The sequence below is a fragment of the Paramormyrops kingsleyae genome, chromosome 7 (assembly GCF_048594095.1).
Source record: "Paramormyrops kingsleyae isolate MSU_618 chromosome 7, PKINGS_0.4, whole genome shotgun sequence".
NCBI lineage: Eukaryota > Metazoa > Chordata > Actinopteri > Osteoglossiformes > Mormyridae > Paramormyrops > Paramormyrops kingsleyae.
Window position 1 is genome coordinate 16,215,426 of NC_132803.1, and position 18,590 is coordinate 16,234,015.

General features: G+C 41.8%; 1 protein-coding gene across 4 annotated transcripts in view; it reads left to right on the forward strand.

The window, feature by feature from the left end:
* csgalnact1a (chondroitin sulfate N-acetylgalactosaminyltransferase 1a) overlaps positions 1 to 18,590 on the forward strand; it is a 44,790-nt gene that overhangs the window by 4,331 nt on the left and 21,869 nt on the right. For 3 of the 4 annotated variants that reach the window (XM_072714409.1, XM_072714407.1, XM_023823222.2), the window contains exons 2-3: positions 12,443 to 14,168; positions 16,724 to 16,940. In XM_072714409.1, the coding sequence (XP_072570510.1) occupies positions 13,526 to 14,168; positions 16,724 to 16,940 (860 nt within the window). In that variant the 5' untranslated portion in view covers positions 12,443 to 13,525. Of the gene's footprint in view, positions 1 to 10,759; positions 10,883 to 12,442; positions 14,169 to 16,723; positions 16,941 to 18,590 lie in introns of those variants that run through there. The other variant, XM_072714408.1, reaches the window with a different exon arrangement.

The following is an 18,590-nucleotide window of genomic DNA, read 5'->3' on the forward strand; positions in this document are numbered from 1 at the left end:
ATAATCAACATAACTGAGGAAGCATTAACATCACTTATGAGCAGGCCGTACACAAAGCTCTGTGGAATATCACTGTCCATCACCCACAAGAAAATGGATTTGTCTGCTGGTGGTTCTGAATACCAATTTTTGTCTTATACCTTTAATTGTGAGTAATGTATCAAAAGAAAATCACAAAATTGTGTTCCTTTAAAGTACAACTCAATGTACATATTCATCTATACTGCTGCACTTGCATTTGCAGGAATGACTGTTTTTTTCTGAGCTACTGGCACTCAGACACACCGTACTCAGCTCATCAGCTAATTGCCAGCTTTAATAGGTGTGTCTGAGCAGCAGAATCCGCAGGCTGTGCTGCAGACTGGCCCTCCGGGACCATAATTGGGGAACCCTGCTTTAGATCTCCTGTAGGTCAGTTCTTGATGGGGCCAGTTACATGATTAAAACTGTATTGCCTAGATATTACCAAAGCTCCTCAAACCAGCAACCATTTTATTCAGAAAGAGCATCTGAATGTGCAGTATAAAATTTCACCATATTATTCTGCTCATATTTTCCATAAGCTTTTAAAATTGTGAGCGAAAGAGCCTTTTGGCTGCTTTTGTAAATTAGCTAAAAAAAATGATCAAATGGTATTAATGTTAAGACGTGAAATAATCACCACGATTCAGTCCAGGCATGTGTTCACGTGTAGGACTGAAGCTCTGTGCTCATATGCGCTTTCCTTGTACGCCCATTGATACGGTACCAAGGGTCCATGTATGTACATGGACTCCCATTGCCAAGCTGTGACTCAATTCTGGCTCCAGATGTCAAGGCTCGCTGCCTGCTGGAGCTCCCTGCAGGGTCTCCAGTTGGCCAAATCCTCGCACTATTTCCTGGACAAGGATTTTCTGGTCTGTCTGGTCAGAGGGTCTGCCCAGCATTTCCTAGGGCGTTTAGGGGAGGCGAGTAATCTGAGGCCAATGAGGTAACCGGGAAATATGTTTGCTCATGTTTCACACATGGTCATGTGATGTTATTCAGAACGCAGTTCATTTATTAATGTCCTAACAAGCAACAATAGTCTATACACATGGTTTGTGAGATCTAATTATATGTGGTGTTCTCTGCTTTTCTTTCATTTTCTTCTCTTATTATTAGTTCTTTCCCGTTTATCTTCTATCTTTACTTTGAGTTCTGTGCCTGGCTTGGCTGCATCAGGCACCACATGGCATCCGCCCAGACGCCTTAAATGTCGTGTTTTTGCCATCAGCAGGCCTGTCAGTTGGTCTAAATACCCAAACATGACTTGACCGCAGTATGGTGTTATGGGACCATGTTGACTACGTCCCACTTGGCTAAGAACCCCCACTTGTAGATGGCACTGTTACATGACTTAGCGTTATGTTACAAATGCTCTTTATACATATCTTCACCGGCTCTGCCGTACAGCCCGCCCCCCCCCATATATCTATAGATAGTGTATAATATGCATAATACATATGATCATATATATTATTAAAATATCACTCAGATCTTGAGATGAACTAAAGTTTGATTTTTTTTCCTTTTTTTTATTGAATTTACTGGGAAAATAAATCACTTATGAAGTCCCTTTGGGGCTTGTCGCGCTTGTTTAAGCTCAGCTGTAATTATATATCATGTCCTCCATTGTCATCTTTTTATAATCATTGCAACACATTGACCATGAAACTGTGGAATTGTCTGTTTTCTGAAACCAAATAGTGTATGTATGTCGTAGGGAGTGTTTTTCATTGGTGATGGCTTGATTAATCACGGAGTACCATTGGCAGTGTGTCCCTTTTTAAAGTGCTGCTAGGGAACCAATGGCTGGGAAGAAAAAGCTGTTTTGATAAATACAAAAATGCAGTGCCAGTGCTGGGCACTAAAAGCTTAGCATGCTACCTGAATTACAGCCGATTTCAATGGGAATTGGCACTGAGATTAGCTGAGAAGGCTTAATGAGGAGTAATAAAGGAAGCTTACCTGAGGACCACTGGAAAAATCAGAGTCCCAGTGCCCTCCTCTGTGTTCCATTTAGTGGCCCGTCTGCTGTCAGGATCTCTCGCCAGTGAAGCTGGCCACTCGCATGCAGGCTGGACGTCCTACTGTGTGAGGACGTTGGCCCTCGTTTACCTTTTCCATAGGTCCTTCCTCTCACCTCGATAACTACTTCTGAGCTCCTTTGTCTTGGCAAAAACAGAATAGGGAAGTAGTAATGAAATGTAAAGTGTGGTATGGAGAAGACCTCCATCCATCCATCCATTTTCCAACACGCTTATCCTACTGGGTTGCGGGGGGTCCGGAGCCCATCCCGGAAGCAATGGGCACGAGGCAGGGAACAACCCTGGACAGGGGGCCAGCCCATCACAGGGCTGGAGAAGACCTGTTGGTAGTAAACAAAGATTTGTACTAGAACTTATTGTCATTGTTGTATGTAGTACAATAGCAATGAATACTGCTGAACACAGTAAGCAGTGGCATGTAGTAAAATATACACTGAATATCTCTTGACTCAGTACACAGATGTATGCAGTACGATAGCACACAATACTGCTTAACACATACCATACCACTGAATACTGCTTAACACAATAGTTAATATTAGTAGTTAATTTGCTCTGAATACTATTGAACACTGTAAGCAGATATGTTTAGTAAAATAGTAAATTTGAATACTGCTAGTGTGAGTTTAAAATGGTAGCACTGAATACTGCTTAACGCAGTAAGCAGACATATGTACTATAGTAGCACTGAATGCTGCTTAACACAGTAAGTAGATGTGTACTATAGTAGCACTGAATACTACTTAACACAGTAAGCAGATGTATGTACTATAGTAGCACTGAATACTGCTCAACACAATAAGCATCTTCACCAGCACTGACCTCATCACAGTGATGGTGATCATGAGGGAGAATGGAAACTATTATCCCTATGGTATTATATTAACAGGAAGTTCACAATATGGAGATTCAATTAACTGAGGCTTGCTGCTGGTTGTGTGTAGGCTGCTGGTGTGCTTGCAGCTACAAAATCTAGTTAAACCGTGTGCTAACTTTCCATTTAGCTTTTGAGCCATCTGGTTTGTCTGGAGTCTGGGCTCGCCCCATCAGCTCGCTGTTCTTTGGTAAGAGAGGAGTGAGATCCTGCCGTTTGTGAAATGTTCTGGAATTCCCAGGAGTTCAGTGCTGATTTTGCGTAAAATAAATGAATAGATAGATAGATTAGGGATCAGATTTCTGTGAAATCTAGTTCTTATCAAAGACAAATGCTTACACACCTTTTTAGCTGTGATTTCTGCAAATTAGTACTTTACAGGGAAGTAAAGCACACATTTCTCCATCATATCTGTAAGTCATCGCTGCTTTAGAATTGTGCCTGTTGGGTTGTCACTGGAGAGACACTGTACTGGAGAGAATGGTATGAAATGTCAGTGATACAGTTCTTCAAGTTAATCCAGTCACCTTTCAGGCTTATACTTGCCTGAAGAAGTTGAGAATGGCAAGTAAGTTGTTTTTGAATATTATCTGCGAATGTGGGAAATTTGAAATCAAATAATCGCAAGTTCATCCGGCGTGTAATCAGCCAGAAAGGGATCAGCGCTCATATCCGGAAGGTTGCCTGGAACCATAGGACTATTCTGCCCTTGACTAAGGTCCTTCATTCCTGCTGCTCCAAGGTCGCAAGCTGACCCTGCTCCCTCTCACCCCAAGCTTATCTCTCGGCACTTTGGATGCTCGATAATAGAAAAAGCACGTGGTGAAGGAGGCGGCTCAGAGCAGTGATGACAGGGACCAAAACCATTCTGCAGTGAGGTTTTACAAGGAACAATGAGTCATCACCAGTGCTGTGTGTGTCTGAAAAGTTCTCCAAACTGCTACAGATTGCAAAAAGGAAATCCCCTCATATTCATCCTGATCGTTTTCCACCAGACAACCTCAACACATTTTACAGTAGATTTGTAACACAGCCTTGTCCATGACAGACTCATGACTCCATGATTCAGAAATGTTACACTCGAGATGAACTGTTGTTCCCCAGTCAACTGCAATGCACATTCTCTCACTCAGTCTCTCCAGAAGACTTAACACCTGTCACAAGTCCTCAAAATTCTTAACATGGTTCATAGTATGGGAGCGGCATGTGGCTCAGCAGGCTAAGCCTCTGTGCCTGTGATTGGAAGGTCGCTGGTTTGAGCCCAACCTTGGCAGAATAGTCATGACTGTGGGGTCTTAACCCCCAGCTCCATGGGTACCACTGCAGGTGGCTGCCAAGCTAGCTCTCACCTATGTGTCTGTGTGTTATGAAGAATAGGTGGAAAGAGAATTTCCCCACAAAGGATCTATAAAGTGTCGTTATAGAACGGAACAGGATGTGTTAAGGCTTTTCAAGAAGCCAACCTGCAAAAAGGGCAGCAGGACCTGACTGTATATCTCCAGCTACACTAAAGCACCGATATTTTCAATAGATCATTGTCCCAGTCCCCAGTCCCAGACTGTTCCTGCTCAAAAAAGGATAAAATAACCTGCCTTAATGACTATAGAGCCATTACAGTAACATTGGTGATAATGAAAACATTAGAATGTTTGATTCTCTGCTGCCCAAAAACTGTTTCTGCTGTACATCTTGATCCCCTGAAGTTAGCATTAAAGGCCAGTAGGTAGGTGGACAACGCTGTGAACATGGCTCTACATTTTGTTCTACAACATCTGGACCTTCATGGCACATATGCTAGAATCCTGTTTATGGATATTAGGTCAGAGTTTAACACAACCATCCCTTATCGTTGAGCAACTGAGATATGGGTATTGCTGCTTAGATATTAGTAGGGGATCCTATGTTTTATGGTGCTTTAGCATTGGCATACAGGAACTGACCGGTACCCAAGCCATACCACGAAGAGAGACTAGCTGCAGCGCAGGTCCAGCTCTCTTTGGTGTTCCACTGCAGAACACCGGTATCTCCAAGCATTTCAACCAATCAGATGGTGGTGACACAACCACCATGGTTTAGTCACACTTTCAGCCATGATAGTAAGCAGGGTCATGTCAGCGCAGTTACGACTTGTGTACGGTTCGCATACTCTGCAATGGAAAACCAGCAGTTTGCGGTACGCCTCAGTAATGGTTTTGTTCTTAGCGGTAGTGAAAAGCGCCATTAGTCTGGTTAGGGGACACTGGGTATGGTTGTGACACTCTTTGCTTCACCACCTGTAGCTTACTGAATTTTTGAGCTAAAGTTCTCAAACTTTTATACAAAGTACCCACCCTTATTTACTACAAATAGCTCTGATTCAAATCTCTGCAAGAATATCACAGACCTCATGAACTGATGTTCCTTTGTTACAACCTACTCCACAATTAGAAAAAAGAAACAAAACCAGAGGCCAGTCACAATGGTAACAAATAAATGTTGGTAATCCTGGAGTGCAGACTTGGTGGGCCGAGAGACTGCATAGCGTGCATTTTACCCACACTGCCTTTGGCTTTGAGTTGCCGAATGGCTCCATAAAGACAATACTAGGAATGTAACGATACCAAAAACTCATGGTACGATAATATCGCGATAAAAGGTTAAAAATGCGATGATTATCATGATATTAAAAAGAACAAACTCTTAATAATCAACATGTTTATTAATGTCAAATTAGTTCTCCCTTTTAACATAAAGTGCTTCTGCTTTTCTTTATTAGTGAAATATCCAGCTATGACCTTAAGCCTTACTTAAGTCTTACTTAGACTTACTTAGACTTAGCAGTAATTGTCCTTTGCAATGAATGACTGAACAATGCATGTAATTATAAAACAAAAACAAGCAGTCAGTAGTTCCTTTATAAAATATTAATTATTACTGCAGCAGCTGGATCTTTTAATCAAAACACAATCTGCAATTCCGAAGTAGTGTTTTCTGCCATTTTTCCGCCGGGTCTGTTTTCACCGCGTGAAATATAGGCCACGCCCATACATACTAACACGCTAAATAATGCATGAAAACAGTGCACGTGTGACACTTATGAACCTATTTTGGGTCCACTTAGTAGTGCTACTGGCCAGTTCTACGTTCGATGGGAGTGGTGGGGGAAAAGACAATGACACCTCAAAATTTAGAACAGCAACCTTTAGTAAATATTAATTGTAGAACATGAAGAATCGTGAATACATTTACATACATTCACATTTAAATGGAAAAAAGTAAATTTACCTCTTTATAAAGTATGGATTTAAATATTGTTTTTTTTGGGTTCTGAGTCCAGTGGTTAAATCAGTTATTCCTAGTTAATCCTAAATCTAAATCTAGTTATATCCTAGTTCAGTTTTGCTCATTTTTGACTGCGCACAGATTATATAAAAATTATTTTGTATCTATTTATAATCACCTAATAAGTCCTTATTTAAATTCTCTATCGAGTATCTTTAGCACCTATTTCCTTTAAATCAGTAACCTCCCCCCACATATCAAACTCAAAATTCAACACGTATAAAGGGAAGAAACAAAATCACATCGTATACCATTCAGGCATAACCATATCCAAGGGTTGATATACTGTTCAATTCAGGCATAACAATGTACAAAGTTTAATATACAGTTCAATTCAGTCCATCATGTCCTAACTGCACACGTTGTAAGAAATTCAAATTTCCTTCTACACATCCTTCACTGTTCCTCCATGGGTCTAGCTGGCCATCCTGATATGAGCTCCATTCGGTGGGTTCCTGTTTGGCGAAGGACATGCAGGAATATCCGTTCCAAATCTTCAGAAGAGTTAATGTAGCGCAGAAAAAAAAACAATTTATCGTGATTTAAAACATTTCTTAGAGCACAAAGCATTCGTATAGTATGTTTTTGAGACGGAGCTTATACCAGCGAAATAACCATATTGATATCGTGGTTGATATCGTAACAGTCTGACAACGGTGTCGAGGTATCTTTTATCGCGATATCGTGTTATTACATTTATCATTACATCCCTAGACAATACAGAAGTTTTTTCCATCGGAGATCTCAGAAACCTCTCGGAAAGTTTTCTTTGTGGACTTTCTCTCCTTTTTCTTTTGCTTTTCTTTATTCTTTCTTACATTTTTGCATATATGTCATCCCTGCTCGGTTCCTCCTCCATCAATGTTAGGTTCAGTGGCGTATCGGTGAGCATTTCAGACTGCTTCTTCTGCTTGGTTTTGCCGCTTGCCAATTGAGTTGAAAAAGCATCCCTCAGGGTAACTGCCCCATTGATTATCATGGGTACCACTGTCAATGTAGTGGAATGCTGTAAATCTGTGGACACCATCACCTCAAACATGCTCTTCGGGGATGAAAACATCACTTCCTCTGTTAAAAAAAAAAAAAAAAAACAGCATCAAATGTACATTTTGAGCCACTCAATACTTATATTTTGCACATGAATTTATTAAATGTGCATTTGTTCTGTTGTGAAATCTGCATGTTGCTCTATCATTTATACAATAGTGTGTATATTCAACACAATAGGAACAGATTGTGTCTGAGTTGTGATTCCCCCAACATTTGCTTATTGTCCGATGTACTCTTCCCTCATGTTAATATTCATTTTGTTAATGTTCTTTTGCACTTATGTGGGCTTTTCGAGTTGAGCAGTTTCCGGGTGATCAAAGGTAAATTCCGGTATTTGAGAAGTACTAGAAAATAAAAGAGATTCTGATTCTGGTAGGAAGGACGCGATTCTCTTGATGCACAGGGTCAGAGGTTATTGGAATGAGTCACTGTTTTTCTATAGATGCTGCTGAAATGGATCCACGCTGTCTGTATGTGGGAGTTCCTCTCAGAGGATGCTGTGACCCATGTGACTTCATTTCCTGCCTAACTATAGTAATGGAGCTACTACAGTATGAAGACAGTGACCAAATATGTTCTCATTTTAGAAGAGATATAAACACAAACATAAAGATGCATGACTAAATGGGGATATGACAGCGATATGTGCAACACCCTCAAAATGAGGAAGTGACTCATCAAGCCATCTCAGAAGTGCAGCAAAAATGGCAGGGTAAATCAAGTGAAGATGAGTTGCAACCATGTTTTCAATTAGCAATGGGCACAATTTAACAGGAGTGCAAGTGGACAGCAACTGGACATTTGCAAGAGTGACTGTACTGTCAAGTTAGATGTATTAGTTATATAGCTAGATATATAGCCTGAAGTTTGACTTGTAACTGTTGGTGCATACAAAGGGCACCACCTTGGTGCATTTTATCCAAGTGATTTTTTTCCACAATCTGGATAATTGGGGAACAATTTTCAGTTGCTTTCTTTCTAACGTCTGCTAGAGACAGATTGATACATGTCCACATTAAAAGCAATTACAGGTACCTAACCCTATGAAAAGTCCAGTGCTATACCCGGTTGTTTATATATATAAGGATTACCTTGGTGCATGCATACATTACTGGCTCCTTTTAAATAGTCTTCTGGCCCTGAATCTGAGGAATGTTGCCATGATAAAGTTTCCAGATCCCAGAAAAGAACATTGCAGCCATTGCATATTTTCTTATCTGCTCTGAAGTTCAGAGGTACAAACTGTGGTACAAATTGGGTACATTACAACGGGACACACAGTCTGCCTATTTTAGAATCTTTCTGTCCTTTCATCCATCAGTCTCTGCATCCAGTCATCCATCTTCCATCCACTTCCATCCAGGTTTAGAATCCTAAAATAGGCAGTGGGCACACTAATGCATTTAACAGTGCGCCAGCTTAATCTCAAAGGTTGCATCCAAGTTTAAAAATGCGTAATTGGCACGCATCACGTTACCCAGTAAACCAGCCGCAGCTAAAAAGATTAATAGAACCTTAATATGAGAAAGCAGGATGGACATTTTAAGTGATATCTTCTATCTTTTATTATAATGTAGGTCATAAATGATCAAATTGCAGTATTGTGCACTCCAGTACTCTGAAAAGACATGAAGTTCTACGGGTGTCGTTTTCATGTTTGTTTGTTTTTTCCTTTTAACATAATAGGGTTTAGTGCAGAAATCTGGTTTCTCATATATAAATATAAGCTTATGCTACTCATGTAAATCCCTAAAGTGGCAGTGAATAAAAGCCTCAGCCTTTTCTCTTGTGCTGTTTGAAAGCGCTTCTGCCTAGTTACACCCATGCTTTTGGAAACTCGCCTCAGGAAAAAAAAAAAGCACCAATGGAAAAAAAAAGCATTGATGAATTTTAAAACGTTGTTTTCCTCCAGGTCCTTAAGGGATAAATCTTACAGTAAAAAACAGGGAACAACGCCAGTGAGATCTTGATTAATGGAAAACTGAGTGACTGCATTGTGGTATTACCCAGTTAGTGTTTAGCCAAGGACACAATAACCTATTTTCAGGAAGTATGTGATATCTTACTTGAGGATCCATAAAGTGTTCCCACACGTAAGCACCCTGGATTGTATTTCTGTTTCATTTTTTGTTCACTGTTTTGTTTTTATTGTGCAGGTATCCATAATTGATCAAGCAGGATATTTTTTAATCAGAAACCATACACTTTTTTGCCACAGTAAATGTATCATAGCTATACCTTTTTAAAACTTTCTCAGGCTTTTTTTAGTAGCAAACTTTTCAGAAGGTTCCCATTTCATTCAGACCAGTAGGATGCACAGCTCGGCATTGGGAGCGAGTGTAAGGGATCGTTTCAGTGAGCCAGGTCTTCGCTGAGCACGCATAAAGGCAGATTGTGCGGCGAGTCACTGGGCACATGCCGTCGGACACAAGCTCACGGACACGCAGACGCTCTCTCCACGCTCTGCCTGCTCCTCTCTGCTGAGGGCGGCCCTGCTGGAGGGCTTCAGCTGCATGCTAGAATACTGGGAAGCTGTTCTTCCTCTGAAAAAAAGCCTGGCATCTTTTTCAGTCGGCTGCTTTTTCTGCAGCCCTGTTTCTTCATTTGTGGATCAGTTCAGATGTGAAGTGACTGCAGTGCTCATCTTATTTGATTTGATTTTGTAGTCTGATTTTTGAAAAGAAGGCCATCCATCCATATGCTAACCATTTATCTAGTACAGGGTCATGGTGAGCCTGCAACATACGGCACAAGGCAAGGGAACACCCTGAAAGGGATACTAGTTGATGACAGAGCACAAATGTGCTTACCCACAATAGCACATTCGGGGATGCCAATTTAAATAACTGCATGTCTTTGGACTCCAGGAGGCCCGGAGTACTTGTAGAAGACCTGCGCAACATGATGAGAGCATGCAAACTCATAGTGAGGTTAGGATGCAAACCACCCAACCGTAGAGGGGGAGAATCCTATGCACTGTGTATATATAAGATCAGATGAAAATAATTTGTATACCTCATTAAATTATAGCTGTATTGGTCAGTCAAGGATGTTATTGTTGCTTAGCAACAGACCAAGGTTAAATGGTCAAGTTGAACTTATCGATAGTATGATTATCTCTACACATCTGTTAATGAAAGTTCTTCCGCTTCCTTGATCTTAGTTTATGCCTAACAGTAGTATGCAGTTGTTTCGTATTTTCTTTGCATCACAACATGTTATTGCCACAATGTAAGGGCACACACTCAATAAGGGCAATTTAGGGTCACTAGTTCACCAAAAGTTGTGCCCTAGGAGGGGGTCCCCATGCACACAGAGCAGGAGTGGAATTCAAACCTGAAAATGTACCAGCAGACTAGTTGTGCATTTTTTAGCTATTAGGCTTCTGGATCTTATGCATCTTACAGCATTTTACGTAGCGGGTTGTTTCTGTGCTGGATTGGGCTGGTGTCACTGCAGGGCCACGGACGCTCAACGCAGTGAGATGAAGCCCAGCCGATGTCATAATGAGTTCTGCATAGCCAGCTGCAGTGCGCCGTAGATGCGTGCACCAGGAGCCGACCGGCAGGTGTGCCCCCCAGCTGCCTGTCCGGCAAGCCTTGGCAGTCATGGCACATGCGATGCACGGAGGCGCACGTCATACTCACCCACCTCACCTGCATGCTTTCTTCTCGTTCCCTGTTTTCTTGTTTCTTCTCTTTTCATGACTTTAAGCTAATTTTGCTTTAAGTCCTAAACTAAAATTTATGTCTGCATAATACTAATGCCATAATATTTAACGGTGTGTGAATGTGGTTTTTCTCACTCATAATTCAGCTTGCAGTCGTGTTTCCATATCCTGCCGCAGTTGTACGAGTCCTTGAACTACAAGCTATTAAAAAAAAGTGTTGCTGCAGGCTTTTGCAGTTCGCTGCAGCTCTGAGCGTTCATCGGTCCTCTGGAGGTCATCATCACCTTTATCATCTCTGCACTGCTTCTCCTGGTGAGGGTTGCAGTGGCAGCCTGCTGAGATAGATATAACCCCTACAGTCTGTCCTGGGTCCTCCAAGCATGAGACGGATCTCCAGCTGGTATCTTTATGTGATGCCCAATCCAGTCTTAATCCAAAGGAGCAGCACAGAACCCTGAGGAGAAATCTCATTCTGGCTTTGTGACTTGTGGCCTTGTTCTTTTGGTCATTACCCATTGCTCACGACCATACAGTATGTGAGGTTAGGGACATTCACCAGGAAACCACAAGCCTCATTCAGCTCCTGTATGATCACTATGTACCTCCTCAGTCCCTGCAAAACTGCGACAACCAAACCGATCCGCTTCTCGATCCCACGTCCCTACTACCATCACTCATGAATGAGATCCCGAAGTGCTTAAACTCCTTTGCTAAAGGCAGACTCTTCCCTTTCCTGAAATGATCAGTCTAGCCCTTTCCCAGAGAGCACCATAGCCTCACGGCGCCGATTCTCAGCCTGTGGCTTTATACTCGGCATTGTGTTGCGCAAATACGTGCCGTAGGTCCATGTCGGGTGAGGCCAAAAGCACGACATCATCTGCAATAGCCGGAACGTACTGTAGCTCCCCATTACCGGAGGCCCTTAAAATTACGGCTGTGCTTTGATATCGTGTCCAGGAAAATCACAAACAGGAGTCGAGACGAGAGTCACCCTTGCCGGAGGCCAACACTCACTCTAAATGGCTTTGAAAATTGTTCCAGAGGTCTGGCACTTAAAATTGATGTATAGCCTTCACTTCCACAGTGTTTCCTAAGCAAGTCATGTTTTTTGGTTACATTTTGGTTTAGACAACATTGTTGCTTTTATAGCATTCACAAGTGATTGTTTTCATTCATTTTTGTCCAAAATTACCTAAAAGAACATGCATTGCAGTGAATGCATAATAAATCTCTGCAATTTAACTACTTCAATTGTATCAGGTGTTAGAGCAACACACTGACTGATCTAACCTAAAATAATAAAAGAGCCTGAAATATTACACTAGCATGGGTAGAACACTAAAAGTACCTGTCAGGCTTATGAAATATATCTTTTTGTTTACTCTGGAATACCAGGAGTCTCTGTCCAAGTCATTAAGCATTTGCGTAACTGCTTTCTTTCTTTTGCTTTTGTTTCAGACTCTGTTCAAGACGCAAGCAATGATGCCATCTGCGAAAGGACCATTCCCATTCAAATATCAGTTTAAATTCACAAAGTGCCATGCACCATTTACTGAATGCACCGGAGACTGCAGACAAATGTTAATTATTTATTAAGAAACAGTCAATTCTTGAGCACTCCAGCTTAACATAGGAATCTCATAAAGTTGTTATTAATAAAGTCAAAGAGCCATATTTATATTTTTTCAGTCTGTATAAATATATACAGCAATGAAGATCATTCACTGGAAAATACTACTAAAGCAGCATTTGTTTGAGTATTTATTTTAATTGTAGTGCTGGCGGTGCAGTGAAAATAGTGCGCTGATATTGCCAATTTTCAGTTGGGGTCACATGAGTTCTTTAGTGGTCAGAATAGCCACTTCCTGAGAGTGTGTCCCCTTTGGTGTGTCAGGCCTTATTAAAAACGAGCCGAAATATCGAGCAGTTCGGCTGAACGAACTTCCTGCCCTGCCGAAGCCTGGCAAGCCCTTCGCTGCCGCTGGCTCAGATGATGGACGGATGTTTTCGGTAACCTGACAGGAAGTGACTGACAGATCCAAGGACTGTGACTGGAGAACTATCACTGAGTCAGGAGGGAACCCTAAACAGCTGGGATCACTAAGGACGGTGTGGAGTGCGGCTCCTCCCCCCCGTCAGAATGGGGAGAGGGAGGGAGAGAACGTTTCATCAGAAGTGTAACGGAGCCAGTAGTGACAGCCAGAAATAAATACTGTAAAGCCTCATTACACGGCCCTGGAGAATTCTGAATAAACAGAATCCATACTGTTTAGCCGAAACACACATTGATGATTTACTGACCATGATTTTACTGTATTTAGCGTGACTTAATGGGGGCCTGAGACAATATTTTAATCTTTTTTTAATTTTCAGATAAACCTTCCTTAGAAATATATTTATTTTGCATTTTGTGATTAGCTGGAATCAGTGCCTGGCTGTAGATGTAAGCAGGACCTGCTTCAGCCTCATCGCTGCCATGCGGAATCCTCCTCCACTCCCAGCAGCATGTGTGCAGTGGCCCTGATGTAGCAGTCGTGCACCATGTTGAGGAGGGGACTTGTCACCTGGGTGTCCCGCCTGGCCCTGGCGCTGGTGGTGGTGTGCTGCTGCCTGTCCCTGCTCTACACGCTAGCCTGCAGCCCGTGGTCCGACGAGGCCCAGGTGCTGCTGCCCCGGGCCAATGGCCCTACAGGCAAGGAGGGCTTTCAGGCGCTGCTGCAGGAGCGAGAAGAGCAGCACCGCCACTACGTGAACAGCCTGAAGAAGCAGATCTCCCAGCTGAAGGAGGCCCTACAGGAGCGTAGCGAGCAGCTTAGAAGCATGCAGGACTCGCGTGAGCGTGCAGCTGGGGTGTCCCCGGTGGACCTCCTGGACGGCACGTCAGAGTGGAGCCACGCCGACCTCCAGGAGTTCTTCCGGAGCCAGCTGAACCGGGCCGAGGTCCACCAGGGCACCAAGCTGCCCAGCGAGTACGCCGTGGTGCCCTTCGAGAGCTTCACCCTGCAGAAGGTCTACCAGCTGGAGATGGGCCTCACCCGGCACCCGGAGGAGAAGCCTGTCCGCAAGGACCGCCGTGACGAGCTCAGCGAGACCATAGAGATGGCTCTGCAGGTCCTGAACTCTCCGAGGGAGGGCAGCAACCTCCTGCCACACAAGGCCTACTCAACGGCAGACTTCGTGGAAGGTTTGTTGAACGTCACATTATTGTTCAGTATAATTGTACACATCATTCTAATGACTGAAACCATAATTTGCCCTGGTCCATTTGGGAGGGAGGGGCTACAATTAGGGGTTGTAATTATACAATTATACTTAGCACCTGCCCCTTTTACCTGACCAATTAAGAGTACCCCCCCCCCCCCATTCATGTACTTTATGCCCTTTTTTTACTGACGACTACTAGGCAAAGTCTCCCAAGGGCCACCTACCCTCACGAATGTGAAAGTGTACCTAGATGGACTGACCCCCCTATTTGGGAACCTTCCCTTTGATAAGTCTGTGCATGTCACTGCTGCCTGCTTACCATTATGTCAATTTTGGGCCATTAGATCAAACAGATTGTGATGCCACCATCCAGAAGAACAGGAATTATGTATGTCAGTTTTAATATTAAAATTGTGAATATAAATTGTGTTATATTGTTTGCTTATATGTTTCATCTTCCGGTCTTCCTTTTCACTCCTTATTAATAAAAATGTCACAGGTAATATTTTTTGGAGTCCTTCATCAGAAGAGGAAATGTGTCAGTCTCACATAAGACAGTACGGTGTTTTGCAGTCGTGTTCTGGGTAGCATGTGTCAGATGGTCTGTGATGATCATTGTGCAGGAAATGAGCGCAGCTGTTTAATCCCATAGGAGAATCTGAGATACTGAACCCTCTGTTTCTGGTCAGCTATCAGTCCAGGCACAGTTTATAATAGCATTTATGTGCAATACTGGGCAAAACATACTATAATCGATTATATACAGAGCTTGGCCATGCTGTACAGAAGGGAAATAAATATGTAAAAAAAAAATAGATCCACAAGATAGGGACAAGAAAAATAACCCACATTCATATACCAGCACCCTCACATAAATCCATATGCCCATATACACTAGGGGCCAGAATTGTGGAAACACCTAGCATTTCTGGCATTCCACTTTAAGAATTACTACACGAATACTGGCGGTAATGTTTATAATCATTATGTTACAGAATGTTACAAATATCATGCATTGAATTATTTTAGTAAGTATTTACTTTACTTATTCCCTATTATTATAAGCCTAGTATCATTTAACAAAAATAATTCTGAAAATTTGGTCTGAATGAAAATGCTTCCTCATGAAGTGTCATCGTGTTCCAAATAAGAGCTACCAAATACGGTTGCTAATATCACAATTTGTCTGCTGTCTGAAGGCACTCTGGTGCCTGATCTGTTGGAGAGCCATCTTGAATTGCTTTTATGGGTGGAGGCCCTGAAATATCTTGCCCCTGTCAGTGGCGGGACTTCAGATGCCCTCGTTTCCTCCCTCATTGCCATGGAAATAGGCCTGTCCCATTAAGTTGTTTTATTTTCATGGTACTTGAAGTTTAGCTCAATGGATGGCCAACAGGCCAGGGGTCAGTGAGCCTCATGCTCTCTGAGCGCTGTCTCCTTGTGCTTTACCCACATGTGATTCGCTGCTCGCAGGCTTGATGGATATTGATACTGTGGTGGCTTTCAGCTTTGACTGTTCGCTGTGGAAATGGAAGCTTGCAGTCGTACCTCAAAAATGAGTCATTCAAGACCTTCGAGATTTACACTCATTGCCTTATCTATTATGACTCGCTGCTATGTGGCTCCTTCAGCCCTTAGGAATGCAGTGCGACACTGGAGGATTCACAGGTTTCCTGTTTGAATCGAAATTTGATTTTTGGACCATGTCCCATTTAAATTAAAATGCAATATTTTTTGCTCTAAGCAAGTAATACATCAAAACTGAACACTATCCACTCAATGGAAAAATATGTAGCCGACTTCTAAAAATCTTGCACTTCTCATTAGGCATTCCATGGGGAATAAAACCCACAACACTACAAAATTCTTATTTTCAGTTAAAAATATGCACTTATGCCTGAGCGATAAAGCACTACACAAATGCAACATCGCTTGTAAAATACGCGTCCTCGATTCCGTGTGAACGGCGCATTTATAGTGACTACTGTTTTCTCATCATCTCTCCCAGTTAAGGTGTCTTTTTTTTTACACAGCCTTGAATGATGTCTTCCTCCCATTCTGAGTGCTTCTATCTCTCTGCAGAAACACCATAAAGGAATATCGTAATTTTTATGCCTTAGCCGTAGATGAAAAAGGGCGACATCAGCCTTCCAGTAGCTTTCAGTTCCACCTGGCAGTTTCCATGTGGTTAGGTTAAGCATAATTTTCACTAAGGAATCATTGTCTTACAAACAAGTAGTTCCTGTTTCCCAAGACCTTTTATGAAGAGTGCTTCATTTTTTAAAAATATGTGACTTTGAGTCACAGTGACCTTTTTATTACAAACCTGACTATGTACACTCCTTTATGCCTCATTTCCCAAAGTTATATTTTTATTAGCGAGTACATCTTATTTCATGAAAAATATTTTGACTATAGAGGTATAAAGGTAGATAGTAGTTTGGTTACAACATGTATTGCAATATATAAAATGTTACATTTTCAACTCGCACATTGGGAAGAATGCCTTGAAATAGTAATGGCCTGTCTTGGCAGGGATCTCCCGGACCGAGAAGGACAAGGGCACGCTGTATGAGCTCACCTTCAGGCGTGACCAGAGCCACGAGTTCAGAAGGCTGCTGTTCTTCCGGCCGTTCGGTCCGCTGATGAAAGTGAAAAATGAGAAGGTGGACACGGCCTACACACTTATCAATATCATCGTGCCCCTGGCCAAGCGGGCAGACAAGTTCCGGCAGTTCATGCACAACTTCAGGTAGAACGCGATCCCTCCTGAATCACTTCCTATAACCCTTGTTGCAGTGACCTGACAAAATCACTTTTGTTTCTGATTTCACATCAGTCTCAGCTGGTGCTTAATGCCTGAGACTCGATTTCTTTCAGTTTGATTAGATTTGGTGGAGTTTACTTGAATTCTCCAGTGAAACTAACAACAATTCTTTTAATCTTCCAGTCTAATTTTGCCATTTTCTAGTGACTGTGATGTAATTTGCAATATCTGTAAGATAAGATGAGAAAACTTCAATGTCATTCTACTTCCATAATTTCTTTGACATCTCTTCCTTTTTTAGCTCTCTCAAAGAACATAAATTGTAAAAAAATATGTATAGGTTATCAAAATGGAGACATGAAAATAGGTATATAGGAAGCAGTAAACAATTTAAGCAGGGGATTCTATAAATATGCAGTGAAATAAGTTACAGTTTTGAGTTGTGCTATTTGCATTTACAATTTATAATATTTACAATATTTCCCGAGAAGCGACATGTTTGCAGAGTGGGGAGGGGAGATGGACAACACAACTTAGGGAGATAGAGTGTCTTATTCTGTTTGTCCAGGATCTGATTGCCATGTGCTCCTTGCCAGATGGTAATGGTGCAAACATATTGATGTAATCCTGTAAATTAATTGTGTCATTTAAAACACTGAATGAAAAATGGCAGGCTAATCAGTAGATAAGGAACCAGATTTACGGAAATTAATCTGCAGAAGTTGTGGGTTTTTCATTGGTAGAAATAAAAGCTGTCAAATAAAACACTTGAATGCTTAAATATTAGACATTTTGACACCAAGAGTGTACACTGCATTGTAATGAACACATCATTTAGCGAAACTTGATTCATTTAAATTATGTGGCATTTTGGCAAATGGTATAAAGCATTTCGAGAGGAATTATGACACAAAAGACAAGGCTACTTTTTAACGTTACTGCAGCCGGTACAGAACATGATGCACACAAAAATGTAGTACATTCAGCTGGGCAGGAATTAGCTAGGCAGCTCTAGGTTATACCATGTTGTACTCCAGCTAGTGATCAAAGTCTCACTTCACAACTATTTACTGAACAGTGGCTTTGATAGCTAAAAACCTTAACAGCTTAACAAGCCCGGGAAAAAAAGGCTTTGTATTAATCCTACACTCTGTTAGGAAATGCCTTGATCAGTTGTAGTTAAGCCCGAAGCTTGTAAGCCTGTATTGGAGTTTTCGTGAATGGGAGGCCATTAGTTGAGGATTTGAAACCCTACACAATCAAGCTAAGGGACAGTGTGGTTGACCTGGGTAAGAGAACACAGTACATGCACAATAACAAGATGTAACTGTCAAAGGTTTTAGTGGCGGCAGGTGTTTGTCTTGATAAATACTTAGTCTCACTGAACACATCATTTAGCGAAACTTGATTCATTTAAATTATGTGGCATTTTGGCAAATGGTATAAAGCATTTAGAGAGGAATTATGACACAAAAGACAAGGCTACTTTTTACGTTATTGCAGCCGGTACTGCACATGATGCACACAGGTGTTTGCCTTGATAAATACTTAGTCTCACTCTAAATCTGTCTAATATATTGTCTCTGAAAGCAACATGGAAAGAATGCAGAAAATCAGGGCTACAATAGAATGACG